The sequence below is a fragment of the Carica papaya genome, chromosome 7 (genome assembly GCF_054855325.1).
Source record: "Carica papaya isolate Zhongbai chromosome 7, ASM5485532v1, whole genome shotgun sequence".
NCBI classification, from domain to species: Eukaryota; Viridiplantae; Streptophyta; class Magnoliopsida; order Brassicales; family Caricaceae; genus Carica; species Carica papaya.
The window spans coordinates 27,578,354-27,597,921 of NC_142315.1; the positions used below are offsets into that span (position 1 = coordinate 27,578,354).

The 19,568-nt window shown below is 33.4% G+C and overlaps 3 protein-coding genes across 7 annotated transcripts; 2 read left to right on the forward strand and 1 right to left on the reverse strand.

Annotated features, from left to right (window-relative positions):
• Positions 1 to 870: 870 nt before the first annotated feature.
• Positions 871 to 6,454, forward strand: LOC110812685 (RAF-like serine/threonine-protein kinase PRAF). 5 transcript variants are annotated; one of them, XM_088207178.1, is made up of 7 exons: positions 871 to 1,302; positions 1,521 to 1,684; positions 1,940 to 2,087; positions 2,263 to 2,385; positions 2,466 to 2,553; positions 6,057 to 6,123; positions 6,235 to 6,454. In XM_088207178.1, the coding sequence occupies exons 1-7, from the start codon at positions 1,138 to 1,140 to the stop codon at positions 6,302 to 6,304; spliced, it is 825 nt and encodes a 274-aa protein (XP_088063304.1). In that variant the 5' UTR covers positions 871 to 1,137; the 3' UTR covers positions 6,305 to 6,454. The 5 variants fall into 5 exon arrangements, 3 of the variants coding, with proteins under 3 accessions (XP_088063304.1, XP_088063305.1, XP_021895197.2); XM_088207179.1 differs by having other exon boundaries at positions 6,240 to 6,454; XR_015813210.1 differs by having other exon boundaries at positions 873 to 1,302; positions 6,034 to 6,123.
• Positions 6,455 to 7,428: 974 nt separating this feature from the next.
• LOC110812684 (uncharacterized) lies at positions 7,429 to 8,300 on the forward strand. The gene has a single exon (XM_022039504.2). It carries the CDS (start codon positions 7,689 to 7,691, stop codon positions 8,076 to 8,078), a length of 390 nt encoding a protein of 129 aa, XP_021895196.1. The 5' UTR covers positions 7,429 to 7,688; the 3' UTR covers positions 8,079 to 8,300.
• Positions 8,301 to 10,859: 2,559 nt separating this feature from the next.
• LOC110812729 (SH3/FCH domain protein) lies at positions 10,860 to 13,750 on the reverse strand. The gene is made up of 4 exons (XM_022039565.2): positions 13,590 to 13,750; positions 13,374 to 13,456; positions 13,127 to 13,217; positions 10,860 to 11,312 (listed from the first exon to the last, which is right to left on the reverse strand). The coding sequence occupies exons 1-4, from the start codon at positions 13,619 to 13,621 to the stop codon at positions 11,282 to 11,284; spliced, it is 237 nt and encodes a 78-aa protein (XP_021895257.1). The 5' UTR covers positions 13,622 to 13,750; the 3' UTR covers positions 10,860 to 11,281.
• Positions 13,751 to 19,568: the final 5,818 nt, after the last annotated feature.

The following is a 19,568-nucleotide window of genomic DNA, read 5'->3' on the forward strand; positions in this document are numbered from 1 at the left end:
TATAAATCTTGAGATATATTATTTAACTGACACTATTGTTGACTCGAAATTTTTTCATACTCTAATACTCAAAGCATATATTTGGATTAAATTATCTACAGCTCTTTATTAATGTTCCCAAATGCATTCTTCATAGCAATCGTTTTGTGAATTTCATGCATATGGACGAGGAGATCAATTACTTCCCTTCCAAATATGATCTAATTCAACATGCTAAGAGTTTCCTTATTCCTCCTAACATCTTTAATGAAATTTGTGAGAAGTATGTGATTGAAAAAGAAAATAAATTTAAACACTACGGAGAAAGATACACATATTAGGTATTAGACATACAAGAATCGTTTATCTATTGGTGAATTGAACCTTTAACTAATGTACGACTCATTAACGAAATTCGAAGTTTACAGATCACTCATCAGTCATAAATTGACAAGTTTTAGAGTCAAAACTTAGCAAGTTCACTTAATTTGAAAATGACAAAAAATTGATATGTTTATATTTAAATAGGAAGGTAAGAGTATATGAAGAGTAAATGCAGAGATGTGCATAAACTTACAATTAGTTTTTTGGATTTTTTGAGTTATACTTATGCAACAAAGTGTCATGTGACACAATAAATTTTGATGTTTCAGATATTTGATAACTAACTTAACAAGAACTAGTAGTTAAATCCCAACTAACAACAACCAATAACTAACTAACTAACTAACTAATTAACAGACTAATTACAATCGACTTCTCCAATTCTTTTACCTGAAAATAATTTTACTGTTTAATCTAATAATAATAAATTATTAAAATTATTGGATGAAAATATAATTTAACCAGAAAATATCTGAAACAGCAGGCCGTAGCTTATAAAACACGCTTCCTTGTACTGAAAACTTCTTTGCATTCCTTCTCTCTGGTTTCGCTCTCAGCCCACTGTTTCTCTCTCCCTGCTTCATCTTCTTTGGACTGGAAGAGTTACGTGCGTCTCTCGATCGTCGTCGTCTCTTTGTATTCCCTCTCAGGCCACTGGAAATCTTCTTTCAATCTTTTTGTCGTCATCGTCGTCGTTGCTCGCATTGTAACCTTCTGTCTCAGTCGGTCAAGTTCTCTGGAAATCTCTGGGTTTAAAGGACAGCGCCGACTGCCATGAAAGAAGGAAAGTTCGAAATACCGATTATCAAAAGCTCGGAAATCGAGTACGTCAAAGAAATTGCAAGAGGCACATATGGAGCTGTGTACCTGGGCAAGTGGCACGGACTTGAGGTTGCCATTAAGAAGCTGAAGCCAAGCTCAGCGGAAAAGAATGGCGGGGTAAATAAATGTTTCTCATGTCGTGTGTTTACAATATTCTTGAAGAAATTTCTTTTTTCTTGATACATTAGGGTTTAGTGTTTTCTGATTGATCCCCATGTTTCTTGCCCTAATTCTTGAAAACAATCTGCTCGTATTCTTAAATCTCCACCGCCTTATGTGTCTTTGATTTGATAGCAAATTAAACTGTGGCCGTTATCCATCTCTTGGCCCCGCAGGTTTCAGACTTTTGGAGGGAAGCGCTTATTCTATGTCATCTCCGACATCCAAATATTGTGAAGTTCCATGGTGTAGTTTCTGATGGACCTGTCACAGACACGGCAACGGTAACAGAGTTCATGGTGAGCGGTTCTCTTGGAAAAGTTCTTGGAAAGAAGGATAGGTAAGAAACCTTATGTTAATATACATATATTATTATATATTCACTTCCAGTTCAAAAATATGAAATACAAAGGCTGATAAAGTCGGAGGATTGTTATCCCGATCATTATACGTTAATGTTAATATATTAATATACATATGTTATTAATACAGTTATGTCGCAAATCAGCCAGAAAGTTCTTTATTTATTTATGCTTGCTTACCTTTTGATTTATGCTTTCTACTTCTCACTAAACTCTCTGCTTCTCTTTTACAGAACGGTGGATCACAGAAAAAGGATATTAATTGCAATGGATATATCCTTGGGAATGGAGTATCTACATGCCAATAACATTGTACACTTCGACCTAAAATCTGAGAACTTGCTCGTAAATACGAGGAATCCCTTGAGACCCGTGTGCAAGGTATATAAATCGTATTGATTTGGATTTTAACTCTAAATGGTTCAGCCTTATGTTGGTGATGATATCTTCATTTGCTATACATTATTTTTAGCTATTTTTTTAAAAAAAATTTGTTTAAATATAACATTCTCTATGGTTTTTATCTAAATCTTGAAGTTTTGACATTTTAAATCAGATCGGTGATTTGGGGTTATCGTTGCTTAAACAAAACGAAGGAGTCGATATGAGTATGAGAGGGACTCTGTCCTGGATGGCACCAGAGCTTCTGAACAAAAAGAGAAGCTTGGTAACGGAGAAGGTAGGATATGTTTTTATGTTTGGTACAGCTTGCTTATGAAATCACGATAGTTTAAATTTCTTATTAATTATTTCCTATAGGTTGACATCTACTCGTTCGGAGTAGTCATGTGGGAACTATTGACAGGGGAGAGACCGTATGCTAAAATGCAACCAAAGGACATAATAGGTAAAATCATATTATAACTCTTATGTTTTTTACTTGTGGTAACCAACCATATGAATTTGCCCTTTTATGGTACTTGATGGAAAGCTTATGACACTTGTTGCAACTTCTTTTGTTTGCTTGTTTTGTATGCTTTTACTGTACTTATTATGTTTCGAAATATATGAATCATTCCCGTTTGTGAGCAATTTGTCGTTACTTTTACACCTAGTGTTCTCGTTCTTTATTGCATTCTTTAACTGTTATATATGTATAAGCTGTCTTTCTTTTCTTGAACTGAGAAAAACTCATATAACTGAGCCAAACAGTTTGTACTTTTGTCTTTCTGTTTGACATCTCACTCTTCTGGATCCTTAGATTTCTGTGAGAAGTGATTTTATTGAAGCATCTTAGAGATTCTTTCCATTTTCAGTTGTTTCTCTTGTTATAGCAAACATAACCTCTTTGTGAATCAAACAGCTTGTTCCCTATATAATTGTTGATTGATACAAATAGAAGTTTTATCCAAATTTCTGGATGATTGCAGTTGGTGTAGCTGATGGGACTTTAGGACTTGAAATTCCAAGTTGGTGTGAGCCAGGTTGGAGATCATTGATGGAGAGGTGTTGGTCAGCTGAACCTGACTCTAGGCCATCCTTCTCAGATATTGTGAAGGAGCTACAAGGGATGTGTTCAGCGATGAACACTAGGTGACAACAAGGAGTAGGTGGTGAAGAACTCAGTTTCATCTTCAATGTAAAGTCTCAAGCCAGTCAAACCTAATTTTGTTGCTGTTTGCTGGTGTAATTTTGGCATTACGGACTAACCAACTTCAATGTAAATATCCAATTGAAATAAGGAGTTCCCATACCAAATTGACTCAAAAGTGTGGTTTTTGGATATTTATTTTTATTTGTACTTCAATTTATTGGTAACAAAAGTGTGGTTTTTGGAGTTTCTTATTTCAATTGGATATTTACATTGAAGTTGGTCAGTCCGTAATGCAAAAATTACACCAACAAACAACAACAAAATTAGGTTTGACTGGTTTGAGACTTTACATTGAAGATGAAACTGAATTCTTCACCACCTGCCTCCACGTTGTCACCTAGTGTTCATCGCTGAACACATCCCTTGTAGCTCCTTCACAATATCTAAGAAGGATGGCCTAGAGTCAGGTTTAGTTGACCAACACTTCTCCATCAATGATCTCCAACCTAGCTCGCACCAACTTGGAATTTCAGGTCGTAAAGTCCCATTAGCTACACCAATTGCAATCATCTAGAAATTTGGATAAAACTTTTATTTGTATCAATCAACAGTTATACAAGGAACAAGCTGTTTGATTAACAAAGAGGTTATGCTTGCTATAACAAAGGAAACAATTAAAGATGATAAGAAACTCCAAGATGCTTCAATAAAATCACTTTTCATGGAAATCTTAGGATCCAGAAGAGTGAGATGCCAAACAGAAATACAAAAATATCAATGCTTGATTCAGTTATATCGAGTTTTTCTCTGTTCAAGAAAAAAAAATAATTTTCGCAGATATAACAATTAAAGAATGAGAACACAAGAATTAGAGATAAAGACAAGTTGCTCACAAAAGGGAATGATTGATTTATAATGAAGGAACATGACAGATAATAAATATAGTAAAAGCACACAAAATAACTAAACAAAAAGATGTTGCAACAAGTGTTATAAACTTCCATCAAGTATCTTAAAATGCCAAATTCAAATGGTTGGTTACCACGAGTGAAAAAAAGGGACTAATGACAACATTTAATGCTCCTTTAGGTAAAATATGATTTTACCTATTATGTCATTTGGTTGCATTTTTGCAGACAATACCTCCCCTGTTAAGAGCTCTCATATGACTACTCCAAACGAGTAGATGTCAACCTATAGGAAATTAATAAGCGATTCACAGATTGTGATTTCATAAGCAAGTGTAATAGACTTCCATCAAGCTTCTCTTACCGGGATAGAGTTCTTCACATACCATCAACAATTCCTTTTTTTTTTAATTATTAATAAAACCTAGCTCGCCAATTTGGTTTAAAATGGTAAAACTTCAAGATTTAGTAAAAAAACTATTGAAAATGTTAAATTTATAAAAACTTAAAAATTAACTAAAAATAATGTATATCAAATAAAGATACCATAACCAAAACAAACTTGAACAATTTAGAGTTAAAATCAAAAGCAATAGGATTCTTATACCTTGCACATGGGTGGTAGAGGATTCTTCATATTCAAAAGTAAGTTATTAGATTTTAATTCACAATAGACTATGTTATTCTCATATAGATATTACACTCCCGATGATGTATCCATTGCTAAAAATAGCATCTTAGAGACAATATCAATAATTTTTCTTTTCATTCTACTCTACTAAAATTGGGGTTGCATGCTTTGATACATCTTAATGTTTTCGGGATGCATAGTGAACTTTTAACTGTGAGCCTCTGTTATAATATCTCTTTTTAGTTCACTATTATTTGGAACACACGCTGTGTCTTGGAATCTAAGCAACTCATAAGCAGAGATTCGAAATTTTGGATTTACGTCCTGTTTTGTATCCTTTTTGAGAGTTGCTAGAGTGGAGTCAATCAGTTAGGTTTCTTTTATTCTTTGAATCAGTTCGGGTTGAACAGTTAGAAAGGCTAGACATGTGACCATTTTTAAATTTCAAAGTTGTATATGTTCTGCAGCCTTTATTACCTTGTATTCAAAAACTATTATGTAAGTCAATATATCTGCACTTTTTCCTGCTGAGCGCGTCAGCTAACACATTACTCTTTTTTGGGTGATATAAGATCTTAAAATCGTAGTTCTTAAGGAGCTATATCAAACGCCTCTAACGCATGTTGAAATCATTTTGGGTAAATCTGGTAATTATTTGGATACAATATGTACTCTCACCAGATACTAAGATCGACCTATTTTATGCTCAAACAACACATCAACTATGACATGAATTAGAACAAAAACATTTTGAATAAAAAGCAACTAGGGTGTAGCAAATTAAACAGTCAATATCTGCACTTATACAAAATCAAGAGCCAATACAGGCTTAATAAGAACCCATTCATTTTATTGATGAACTCGTAAATTATGAACCCATTCTCATTTGCACATGTAGAGGACTTAAACCAATTATTGGGTACTAAGAGAGGGATCACACAATGAGGTTTTTAATGGGACTTAATAAGTCATATAGTAATCTAACGTCCCAAATCTTGGCAAGGAAGTCTTTTTCTAATTTGAACATGTTATTTTCTATTATCCAACAAGAGGAGAAAATGAAAAAAATTTATATACCAATTGAAATTTGCATTTTCTTACTAAATATCCAATTGAAATGTTTATATGTTTCCCTTCTAGTGGGTTAGTTGATGAGTTGTATATAAGACTATTGAGAAATTTAGATACCATGATATCCCAAATTTATTTGACACCAAATAACTTGTTGTAAAAACATATTAAAAATGTTAACAGAGTTTCTGATGGACCTCTCACAGACGCGGCAATGGTAACAGAGTTCATGGTGAGCGGCTCTCTTGGAGAAGTTCTTGGAAAGAAGGATAGGTAAGAAACCCTATGTTAGTATACATATGTTATTATACATTTATGTCATAAATCAGCCGGTAAGTCCTTTTTTTATGACTTTTTGCTAAACTCTATATTTCTTTTTTACAGAACAGTAGATCACCGGAAAAAGTTATTAACTGCGATGGATACATCATTGAGAATGGAGTATCTACATTAAAATAATATTGTCCATTTCGATTTAAAATCTAGAGAATTTGTTCTTAAATACGAGGGATCTCTGCGATGCAAGGTATAGAAATCCTATTGATTTGGATTTTAATTTTGAATGGTTATGATATCTTCGTTTGTTATACATTTATTTTAGTTATTTTTTAAATTTATTTAAATTTAAGATTCTTAATAATTTTTAATTAAATTTTAAATTTTTGTTATTTTAAATCAGATCGGTGATATCAAATTATTTATACTTAAACAAAATAGATAAGTCGATGTCAGTACGAGAGGGACTTCTGAGTCGCAAAGAATTCCTCTTATTTAAGAGTAAATTCTCATATTTAGATCTAAGTTAATAATGTTATTTGAATATAGATACTTCAAGGATGTACCTATTACAATTAATAATTTTTTTCTGTGATTCACCATTTGTTCTATAAAATAAAATTTGGTGAATTCAAAATTGATATTGAAATTGTATTTTAATAATATATATATATATATATATATATATTCAAATCGAGAAGTATAAAGAATAAATTTGTAAATACCACATTTCCTAAGATTTAATAATATGCTTACTAATGGGTTAATATTTGTTGTTATCAAATCAATAAAATTTGCATTTTCTTACTAAATATCCAATTGAAATATTTATATGTTTCTCTGTTGGATTAGCATATTAAATATTAATTTAATAATATATTAATGGATTTAGATAAATTAAAAAAATAATAATAAATTTATTTTACATTTAAATTATTTTATTTTAAAATAATTATCATTGAAGATACTTATAATTATTATTTTTTTATAATTTAATGTATAGTAGAAATAAATTTAAAAAAGGACTCGTAGGAAAGTGAAAGGAAACCTCCGCCACGTGTCCTTTAGTTAATCAATACAATCACGTGCTCGTCTTGTAACGACGACCAAGACTGATAATTATTATTATTAATTTTATTTTTTGAACGATTAAATAAAAGAATTTAAAATATTAATTTTATTATTAATATTTTAAATTATTATTTTAAAATGAAAACAAAATATTGCATGAGGATAGTTTGGTCAAAGTGGAAAATCTGGGCCCCACTGCCGCGTTCTATCCGACTCATCCCTACACTAATTAAGACAAAGATGAAACGACCAAACCCTTAAAAGGCTACCTTACTGACCGGAATAGCCGGTTTTAAACTATTAAAAGAACCACTAATGATCTCCTGTTTCCACTGCCACGTGTGTAATCTTATCCGTTGCCCACTCCACCCTTTCGCCCTTTTTATGACCACGCCTGTACTGCGTTCCTGTTCTTCTTCCCCTCCATTTCTCTCTCCCCCTTTTTATCTTTTACAGAAGCTCGAGCTTTCTCTCTCTCAACCACACTACAGATGGCCGCCAATCTAGTTACATTCAGAGCCGCCGGGATCCAGTCCTGTGCCGTTCCTTTTCCTCCGAAGCCAGACGCCAATCGCCGAAAAACCTCCTCTTCCCCGAACTGGTGGTCACCGCTCTTCGGCTGGGCGTCCGAGCCCGACTACATTGAATCGGATCCGAGCGAGCACAAAAAGGAGAGCGGATCGGAGTCGGATCCCGAGTCTAAACCTCTGAGATCTCGGTTCGCCCCCGGTTGCTTCACAGAGGAAAAGGCGAAGCAGCTCCGTATGTTGACCAGAGGCTCCTCGTCATTTCACGACGTTATGTATCACTCGGCGATCGCCTCTAGACTCGCTTCCGATTTCAAAAAACGATCCGATCTGCAAACCTCTGACGATCGTTAGGCTGCCGTGTTCGAAATGAACTTTTCTTTTTTTTCTTTTTTGTTTTTTTTCCTGATAATGAAATATAAAGCTGTCTGATCTGAGTCCACTTTTTAGGGACGTGAAGTGGTTTGTTTACAGGGTTACGTTACGCAATGTCAATGAATTGTGAAGGTGATGATGATAAAACCCTCCTTTGTAATTAAAAATATAATTTTGATTAAGAACGTAGTTTGATGATAATTACGTATTATTATTTTATATTAATACTCCTAATTCAGTTTGATCTTCAGGTTTCATCTCTAAATATTAGTTTATTAAACATAAAACAGATTAGCAGATAACCGTTGGATTTAAATCTGATGGTTCTCTTTATGATTATAGTGAATACGGGTCCCACGAAATTTTGAATGATTTCTGATCATATGTCAAGATTGATAGAATTACACTTGGGCGTGGGAGTAGCGGATAATTGCAAGTGAAACGGTATCGTTTTAGGTTCGGGGATCTTTCAGTTACTCACGCGTAGACAGATTAGAGAAGAGTATCTATGAACGAATATGCTTCCCTCGGTGTGGATATTCATATTTTATTTATTCGGAATATACTTAATTAATTAATTTTCTAAAAATTAACTTGATTTGTAAATCTTGTTTAATTTTCTAAATTCAGTAATAATCATACATGAATCAGCTTATGTAAACATCAAATGAAATATTGAATCATAATATATAGTGTTGGAATTTGTAATTTAAATGTCTATATTAAAATAGAGTATTAACATGCGTAGAATATTATGTAACTCTAATTTTTCGATGAATCTTGATATTTTTAGAGTTTTTAATTTATGTTTATCATTATATATATTATATAAAGTGGATAAATATAAACATCAATGGGATAAGATGGATGATGATGATTCGATTGAATGGATATTTATATGTATATATATTTTTTAATACAACATGATCAATAATATTATTTTTATATTAGATAATAATTTAATCTATAATCTTTAACTTTATGAAAGTGTAAAAACAAGACTTAACTTAAAAAGATCAAGTGTGTGAAAAAATATGATGCAGCAAACGTAGTAGTAAATTATAAGCCACCAAATAATCGTTCAAATTAAAGAGAATTTATAATATTTAAGAATTCAAAAAACATGAAAAAAGAAAAACAAAAAGTTGTTTTAAAAAATTGATATATTTAAAGAACAAATCAAATTCAGAACTCAAAAAAAAAAAATATATATATATATATAAGAAGACGCTTGTAAATAACTTGAGAATTGCTTTCAACAACTATCGTTTGTTGCACAATCTCCATACTAAAAAAAGAAAGCTAGAAGTGATGTAATGTTAATGAATTTTGGTGAAGGCATCGTATGTATAGGTATAAATACAACATCCCCACTTACACTCCGTCCAATTATACCCAGACCAGTTCATCCATCTTATCTAATTGAGGTATCAATACTCAACATTAACTACTTTGTTTATAGGCGAGGTTCATTTATGCTATTGTCATTAATAAATATTAGTTTACTATAAAATTATGTAACCCGATTCTTGAAAATTTTGTATCTCACAAATATGTTGTTAGTATGGAGTAAAAAGATGAGATAATGTCATTTTTCTATTCTGAGTGTTCTCCCTTATCCCTAAGCACTAAACAAAAAGCTTTGTGCATATATCATTCATTCTCAAATTGGAGCAAAAACGTATTTTTTGACTAAATTTTTGTCTCTATCCTTTCTTATGTAGTTTCCAAAGATTTCTTATCATATCAATAAATTTTTGTCAATTGAAACTTTTATTTGTTGTAAGCACTCCACCAAGTAATACACATCTAGAGCTTGTGACAAAAAGAGAAAAAATGATATCTAACAGTTACAACTTTACCTCAACTAATACAAAACATTTTCATTTGGGGGACACAACTAAGACTCTGTCTTTGTTTTACATTTTAATTAGTATGAATTTTTAAATATGGAGATATTAAAGTTCTTAAAATAAAATTTAATAAAGAATTCCTAGGTAGTGACAAATATTTAATAATTTAATATAAAATTACAAAAATCTAAATTTCCAACGAAAAAAATTAGTATAATTTAGTTTAAAAAATTATATAAAAAGTTTAATTTAAAAAATTCCAAACAATAAATTCCATATTCTAATTTTATTAAGTATTGATTTACAAATAAATTTTCTGAAGTTCAACTGAAAAATTATAAAACTATAGTATTTCATACTAAATTAGGATAGTGTATTTCAAATTCCATAAAAATTGGAATACATTTTGAAATATAATGTTTCAATTCCACCTGCATGAAGTCAATTTTTTATCGTCTCAATCCGATTAATAGATTGCAAGTAAATTCTATAAATTTCTTCCAAACTTAACTTGAAAAATGAAGTGGTTTGATTCGAACTTGGCAAGTAGGATAATCATTGAATCAAACATTACTTTAACAACAGAACTATGATCATTCTTTGGTTAATCCAAAATTTCACATCAGCCTTGAAATACCACAAGAAGATGGAGCATGCCCAATTAGTTGGCTGGTGATAAAACACTCAAGAATTTAGTGACACGAAGATGAAATGAAACATTGGTATTTAGACAACAACATGAAAGCGATGAGATCCATGCATGCCATACCTATCGTAAACAACATCGAAAGTCCTCGACTTTCTGCTGCAGGTAGTCCCCTTATAGCTGCGCCAACAACAGTTCGTTTCAGCCCCACCAACTATGGTGTGGTAACCCATGATCCCTTCTAAGGTGATAGATGGATGATATTAGCAACAGAAATACTATTTTACTAAGGTATATGCACCATTTTTTACATCAAAATTTTTTGCCATTCCAGGTCAAAATCCAAAACATGAGATGCCCATAAGTTATAACTTATACTGCAGATCAATAACCCGGGATCAATGACTCATTTTGGCACTTATCCTGTTAAAACTGAAAGTGAAAGTCCTTATCTTACTAAAGAAAAAATGGAAGTTCTTAAATCTTGAGCCCCCAAAATGTGGTGGCAAAACGCAGATATCGTTTCTATTCTACAACAAAAAGAATGAGAAGAATGTTGTCTCCATCCCACAATGTCCTCGGTCATCCAAGGTGATGCTTGAACCTCTGACTGCATATAAGATCCGCATATAAATAAAGTTGTAAACGAGAGAAAGAGATTTCTCAGCCATTCTTGCTCTCATTCATTTGCTCTCACTATCATACAAATCTGTTCTGAATATCCATTAAGGAAAAGCACCCAAGACTGAAAGAGCATTGAGAAATTCACGAAATACATTTCAAGGCGACAATACACACAAGAAAACTGTTGACAATAAAAGTACAGTTTATTTAGCATGCACATTTTCATATTCTGAGGAAGATACTTATTATGATGGTGAGCCAGTATATGATATCTGAGACTTGAATGATATTAGACAAACTCTATATTTTCAACAACTGCAAAATATAGATATAGATATCCATGTATTGATTCAGGAAGAGATAGAAATATTTTGGTACATATACAATTTATAGAATCATAATATTACAGAAATTTGTTATCAGTCCTTGCATGCTGAGTTGCTGAAGAGCTCCCTCCAACATTTAGGGCTGATATAATCATCTTAATTCTTGACATTTTGCCAATATTTATAATTGAAATAAACTTCAAATGCAGAGTATTATGAAATAGACCTTCAGCATGCATTTCACATATTAAGTGAACAATTCAACACAAAATGGAAGTAAAATTTTTAGCACAGTCAGAAGTGTCATCATGCAATATGAAGTTTCAGATATCTGATCAGAGAGAGAGCAAGACATATAACCAAGAACTCGAGTAGAACACTATTCGTAACCAACATCTCAATTTGCAGACATTGTCACAAACTTTTGCTTGTGCATCACTCTGGGAAAAAAAAAATCAAACCCCTTTCAAGAAGGTAGTACTACCATGCTCCAGAGACATAATGCCTCCAAAAATTTTAACCTTCAGATTGAAAAGAAAAATCACAGGCATAAAAAACAAAACAAAAATTTATCTTTACCCTGATATTTCCGACGTTTGCATTTGATTCAAACCTATTCTATTCTGATTTTATTTTTAGATCTTAGTTGCCTAATATATAAAAATTGGTCATAATTTACATATTTATGCATAGTTGAATAAAGGCTCCTCATATTTTCAATTCCACAACTAGAAATTTGTAATCAGGTAATCATAAAAGTAAATAACTTAAATTAGACATAGAACTGACTTAAGCATCATCGGGAGGCACGGTGGTGTTTCCCTTTTCAGAAAACTAATAGCCAAAATCTGACATAAAACAATTAACATATTAGAACAATATGAAGAGAGATGGACATGCTAGTTAAAAAGATGCTCACAAGGTAATTTCTTTAGGGAAATTTATGTTCCATCTAAATAAGAGAAAGTAGTTGAAGACCTACTGTTATTAAAATATATACACATTTTCGCAGATGTATAATCTGTAGCTAGCACCAACTAGTCCGACATTAAGGCTTTAACCTTATGTGAGTTCGCTAAAACTTACCATCTAATGCCCAATTAAGAGCATTAAGACAGCAGTTTAAGATGTAAAGAATTAAAAGGGGTGAGTGTAAATTACATATTAGGTGCATCTTTTAGTCCATGAAGATTACCACAAAAATATCCTCTTTCATCAACTGACTCATCTAATATAAGCTACGTGTATATGCAAGTTCCTGACAAGAAACTGCAAGTTGCAACAACTGAAGTCAATTTCCATGGAAGGCCAGTGAGAAGGAATAAAGATGAACAGGGATTTCTGTTCAGAAAAAATAAACACGGAATATTAAGCAGAATAGAGGATGCTAAGTTCATATCTCAGAAGTGGAATGAGCATCTACAATTCCCACAAACCAAACAAAGCATAATAGAAGCATATGCAACAGCACAACCATTATTCCTATTAGTTAATCAGCTATTCACATAATCAATTGATTTAAACAAATAAGAAAATAAGGAATCAATTTGTAACAGAGAAGAATTGTGTAAAGGATACACCAAATAGAAGCCATGAGCAAAACCCCCAGCCAAAACCAGAGTAAATAAACGGTCCCTTAGAACTGGATTCTTCCTCAGTGAAAGTCGAACTTGAAAACAGATAAGTTACCCAGATCAAATTAGAATCAACAAATATAAGGGCCAGGTAGAAAAATTCCTTTCGCACACTTCAAAGAGACGAAGAACAAAGTACAAACAAGAAAGCGTAACAGAACCGAAAGTAGATAGATGAAAATAAATCTTACTTAGAGGGAGAATAGGGGCATATATAAGAGGCACCATGAATTTGAAAGGAGGTCCTCTATTTTGTCTCTTTAGAACAGTCTCACTGAAATTGTTTACAGGCAAACTATCAGTACTAATCCATGAAAATCCATTGAAAAAAAAAAAAACAAGAAAATCAGGAAAAATTAACGTAATTGGGTAGTGAGAAAATAGAGATTTACAAGTAAGAGACTCACTGTGTGTTGGAAGAATCGGAGGAGGAATCCATGGCGGGAGAGGGATCGGAATGGTTGAGGATCTGCAAGAGAGTTATGATCTAGGCCCTAGGGTGAAGGGAAGAACCCTGTTTCTGTCTAAAATATTATTCGAATTATAAAAAACACGATTAGACTAAATTCAACTATTAATATTTTCTTTAATATTAATATCTATTTTATCCTGAAATATATACATAAAAAAAAAAAACACTAGCATTTCTAAAATACTTTACACCCAAAGTATTTTTGGAAAATTTAAAGTTAAATAAAAAATTAAAAAAAATATATATTTTTTTAAAAAAATAATACTTGTTTATAATATTTTCATTCTAATATTCTTAATTAAATAAAAAAAATTACACATTTTATTTTTCTTAACGTCGTTTTTCTCGTGAATATTAAATTTTTAAAATTTTACAAAAAAAATTCATAATTATTAAAGAAATCAAACAAAAATTAAATAAATAATAAATTAATAAATTATACTATAATCATTCGTTATTTTCATAATCATTCATTAAATTTTTAAAATTTTACAAAAAAAATTCATAATTATTATCAATATTGAAAAATTATTGATTATTTTATTAAATTCATTAATTATGAAAATAATGAATGATTATAGTATAATTTATTAATTTATTATTTATTTAATTTTTGTTTGATTTCTTTAATAATTGCTTAATTACAAATTTCATTTGACAAAAAATTCCAATCCATTTAGGACTTGGATGGAACTACTTTAAATTGGTTTGGTCATGCTTTGAACCACATAAATTTTGGTATAGCATTAAATTTTTTTGTTCAATCTAATTGAATTTCATTATTGATTAATGAAGGCTTTTAATAATGATAACCACAGTAATTTGACCTTAAAAAAATTAATTAAAGACAATAAACAACTACCATTTAGAAAAAAACATATGCAGAATTTTATAACATTTTAAGAAGCAAAACTATGAGCTAAACCTATTCCTATATTGATTTTCAATAAGAATTTCTGTAACACCCAAAATAATTTTTTCTATTTTATTTTATTTTATTTTTTGATTTAATTTAATTTAATTTAATTTTTGTGAATATAAAAATATTAATAATGATGAAATTGGGTAAAAATATTATTTGGATTTAATTGAAATTGATTTTGAAAAAAATGGGTGAAAATTTGGATTCTGGGGGTATTTTTAAAAAGAAATTCGGAAACAGGGGTCAAAACGCAATTTAGAAAAAATTTGCCCCGTCAGCGGCCCAGTCAGCAACCCTGGCCAACCAGGACCTGCCTCATGGCAAGGCCATGCCGACCCGGGAACAGGCCACGTGGGCGATCCGGGTACGCGCGATCGGACGGCCCAGATTTAATCGCGATGGACGGTCCATATTTAATCCAAATTAAATCACGATCGAACGGCCCAGATTAAATCAAGATGGACGGCTGTGATTAAAAGCCCTCTGTTTGACACAATTTTTATATTACCGTGATCACCATTCTTTTCTCTACAGGTTGATCGGAGCCAAATCACCAAAACACGATTAACGCTGGAGAGCCACCGCACCCGAGAGCACCACCACCGGTAATCTTCGGTTTTTCGTAATTTTTTGGCCCACTGAGGCCCCTAAGGTTGTTTTATCGCAGGGACCGATGCAAGTGTGGCCGAATTCGGCCGAAAATGGCCGAAAACGGCCAACCCGAGGCGAATCGCCGCCGCAAGCGGCGGCGTCGTCACCTGAGCACAGCGGAGCCGCCGTGCCAGAATTGCGATATTGGCCGAAAGGGGCCCTGGGTCTAATTTGAGATTTTTTGGGACACGTGCAGGTACCAGTAGTGCGTTTCAGTTCCCCGAAAAAAATTCAAGAAAAATTAGGGACAGTCTGTAGGCGCACTGTAGAGCCGTATTCAGACCCCGAAACAAGTAAGGATTCCTCATCCTATTTCCTATCACGGTATTAAAGTGCAATAAATGATAAAATGGTATTTCATGAATCAATAGCTGTGTGAAATTGTTTAAGGTTGCTAATGGAGCCCGAGTCTAGTGTATTTGTCGGTCAGTTGTTGTTTGTTCTATTTTACAGTTTTAAATGCAGTATGATGTCTGATATTTTTATTTCATAGTTTCGCATGCATGTATCACTGTTTCATTGATTATGGACTGAATGACTGAGAACCCGATGTTGTGTGTTGTCTTGTTGGCGTGAACTACTGGTTTGCATGTTTGTGTGTGACTTGATGATAGTGACTAAAGAAAAAGGGATAAAAGGTTATGTGAATTGGCAAACGGATAATGTGGACAGCCTGACTAGGTATCTTGGGAGATGGTGGACGGACCGGGTCCATAGGGAACCCTACCGGGAACGTGGTCTCTCATACCGGACGAGGTATGAAGACCTTATGTGTTTTGGCGCCCATACCGGACGGGGTATGGGGACGGCCCGTTTCACCCTCATACCGGACGGGGTATTGAGGTTCGTGGTTTTGGCACCCATACCGGACGGGGTATGGGGACGGCCCTGGAATCAGGTTATAAATGTTAAGGGTTCACGGGTAGCGGGACCCCTATGAATCCCCATGGATACTAGTAGGCTGGTAAAAAGGAATTATGCTGTTTAAAGATTGAAATGCAAACGTGTGATAAATGTTGTATTATAAAGTCTATGTGATAACGTGATGATGATAATGTGTTGCTTGTGTATTGTTTTATGGATCTCACCCAGGTAAATGGAAAGTAAACGTTTTTATGAACAAATGGGTTTATTACAAATTATGCTCCATTTGTCGTTTTTATTTTCTACCCACCCTTACTCCTGTGGCAGTGAGGTAGAGTGATGTCTTTACTGGGCTAGTGTAGCTCACTCCTTACTTAACCATTTCAGATCAGGAAGATGTGGTTCCCGAGCCCGTTCCGCAGGAAGACGGCGAAGGGGACGCCTAAAGATTCTATAGTTATAATTGTAGTTCTTACTTTCGAGCATTTATTTTAATTAGTTTATTCCCTCATTTGTTGAATAAGGGATGTTAATTGCGTAAGGGATGTTAATTGCGTAAGGGATGTTAATTGCATTGTTTAATACGCTTCCGCAAATTCAGATTATTTATCTATATATATGCCTTTCCAATATTAAATTTTTCTGGGGCTGTTACAATTTCAAATCTCCAAAATGAAAGTCTCTAATTTTCGAGATTGGTCCACTTACACTCATGATTCCAAATTTTTTAACTCTTTTGTTTTCTCGAGTGTTCTTTAATGTATAATCAACAAAAAAAAAAACAGACGAGTCTTTGTCATGTCTTTTTTAATTCCTCCTTAATAATGCATTTTTTTAGGACAAGAAGAAAATAAATTTTCCTACATCTCTTAAAGGCTCTCTCGAAATATCAAAAAAAAAATTACCAAATACTATATTTTATTGATAAAAAGAAATATAACTCTAAAACTCTAAACAATACTTTATGTAAGAAACCCAACTGGGTGTAAATAGGATTTTAATACTCTTAATTTTCTACCTTGTTAATTGTGTGAAGACATTGGGAATATTTATACATGCAGGAGAGTAAAAGAGAAAAAAAGAAAGGTGGTCTATGGAATCTATTAAGACCACCAGTTGTTCCCAACAGTCTAACTAATTTTAAAATAGAAAATATCTTGACCCTTCATTTTAGGGTTTTGATCTGGGTGATCCACCTGTCCATCTCCTTTCAGTTTTTTCACTCTTAATTTTTTTCACCCGCTCCTTAAGATGAAGCCTGTTCACTTTTGACTCTTCAAGTTCCTCACCACTTCTTTAACCCTTTGTATGTTCTTGTTGCAAATGCTTCATCTTGAACAGAAGTTGGTGATGTACTGAGGTCCCTAAAGGTTTCGTGAGCAGATCGTCATGTTATTCTTTCGAGGTGACGTGTTTTGTTTTGACGAAACCCTTTTGTACCTGGTTACAAACTATGTGACAATCGATGTCGATGTGCTTCGTTCGTTCATAAAAGATCGGATTTGCTTCGATATGCTCAGCAGTTTTATTGTCGCAGTTCAGTATTACGGGTAAATGAGGTACTATTTAAAAATCTCGAATGAGATAAGTTATCCACTAAACTTCACATACTATGGATGACATACTTATGTACTCAGCTTATGCGAAAGACTTGCTCACCGTAGTTTGTTTATTTATTTTCTAGGAGATTAGTATTGGCCTGGGGAAGACGCAGAAGCCCCTGAGGGATTTGTGGGTCATCAGACACAATACCTAGTCTGAGTCACAAAAGACTTGAACTTTAAGGTCATTCCTTCTCGGAAAGAAGATGTCTTGTTCTGGATATTGCTTTAAGTACCTGGCGACATGTAATGCGGTGTCGAGATGCAACCATCTGGGTTGTTGCATGAACTGACTGAGATGTTGGGTAGAGTATGTTATGCCGAGTTTGGTAAAGTTGAGGTAGAGCAAGCGGCCGATTAGACGTTTATACCTCTCCGGATCTGGTAAGATTTCTCCATTTAGTTTTAGTCCGGAAGGCAGAGGAAAGTGGCTTCCTTTTGTGTCCTACATCCTTGTATCTTGTAAAATCTCTTTGATATATTTCCTCTAGCTAATGTAGATCCCTTCTTTTGACCTGACTATCTCGACTTCAAGGAAGTATCTTGCTTGACCGAGGTCCTTGACCGTGAAGGCTTCATCTAGAGCGCTTTTGACTTTACAAATCTCTTCGTCGTTAGGACCTGTAACAAGTAAGTCATCCACATATACTACAACTACACCATAATTTTCTTTTATTCTTTTTGTGAATAGACAGTGGTCGGCTTCTGACTTGGTGAAGCTGATGGATTGAAGCTTTAAAGTAAGCTCTTTGTTCTATTAGCGACCCGCTTATTTCAAGCTATACATTCTCTTGGTTAAATAGTAGACTTGCCTTTCACTAGCCTTGAAGTAGCCCTATGGGGGTTTTAGGTATAACTTCTTTTTTAAAATCCATGTAGGTATGTATTATTGATATCTAACTGATACACTGGCCAGTTGTTTACGGCTGCCACGGCCAAAAGTAGTCAAACTGTGACTATTTTAGCCACTAGTGATAAGCTATCATGATAGTCTATGCCAAACTCTTGATTGTAATCCTTAATGACGAATCTTGCTTTGTATTTTTTAACTGATCCATTGGTATTGTATTTTATTCTATACACTCATTTTGAGTCAATTGCTTTCTTCCCTTTTGGTAGTGCAGTTAGTTCCCAAGTGTTATTGTCTTCTAGTGCGGATAGCTCGGTTTACATGGCCTCAACCCACTTGTTGTCTTCTTTAGCATTCTTGTATGATGTTGGTTCCTTTGTAATAGACACTTGTGCAATGAAATTAACATAGCCATGATTGTATGCAGGTGAGGTGGACATGAGGAAAGGAGGTTCGAGTACAAGTTATTCAGTGACATGGGCAATAAAGTCTTCCATCCAGGTGGGCCTGCTTCTCACCCTAGTGCTCCTCCTTGTTTCAGACTCTTAGGGGATGATGTTTTGTAATAAAATTTCTTCTCTACTTTGTAACTAGTTTTCGGGTATGTTTGTTGTGTCGATGCTTGGTATTGGTATTAGTATGTCATGATAATCTGGTTTAGGGTGTTGTGTTTGGTATGGGTGAATACGTTCATGGCATATGACATCCCTTAACAAAATCATTTTTCTGTTTATTATATCATATAATTTGTAAGCCTTAGCATCGAGTGCATACCCTAAGAAAATACATTTTAAAGCCCTGGGTTCAAACTTGTCTTTTTGGGGGTTAATATTTGTAACAAAACATAAGCAATCGAAAACTTTTAAGTTTGAGTAATCTGGCTGTTTTTTGTACAAAATTTCATAAGGAGATTTCACTTTAAAACAAAACTTGGCAAAACGTTTATTATGTGTGTGGCTATGAGTATAGCTTCGTCCCAAAACTTTTTTAGTAATTTTGATTTAAACATCAATGCCCTAGCAATTT

What these genes read in the sequence shown, in the direction of transcription:
- LOC110812685 (XM_022039505.2), top strand. Translation starts at nt 1,138, where the DNA reads ATGAAAGAAGGAAAGTTCGAAATACCGATTATCAAAAGCTCGGAAATC. An exon ending in GAAGCTTGGTAACGGAGAAG is followed by an intron (nt 2,386 to 2,465) that starts GTAGGATATGTT and finishes TATTTCCTATAG; the next exon opens with GTTGACATCTACTCGTTCGG. An exon ending in GCAACCAAAGGACATAATAG is followed by an intron (nt 2,554 to 3,076) that starts GTAAAATCATAT and finishes GGATGATTGCAG; the next exon opens with TTGGTGTAGCTGATGGGACT.
- LOC110812684 (XM_022039504.2), top strand. Translation starts at nt 7,689, where the DNA reads ATGGCCGCCAATCTAGTTACATTCAGAGCCGCCGGGATCCAGTCCTGT.
- LOC110812729 (XM_022039565.2), bottom strand. Translation starts at nt 13,621, where the DNA reads ATGGATTCCTCCTCCGATTCTTCCAACACACA. An exon ending in TCCGATTCTTCCAACACACA is followed by an intron (nt 13,457 to 13,589) that starts GTGAGTCTCTTA and finishes AAACAATTTCAG; the next exon opens with TGAGACTGTTCTAAAGAGAC. An exon ending in GCTCATGGCTTCTATTTGGT is followed by an intron (nt 11,313 to 13,126) that starts GTATCCTTTACA and finishes ATGGATATTCAG; the next exon opens with AACAGATTTGTATGATAGTG.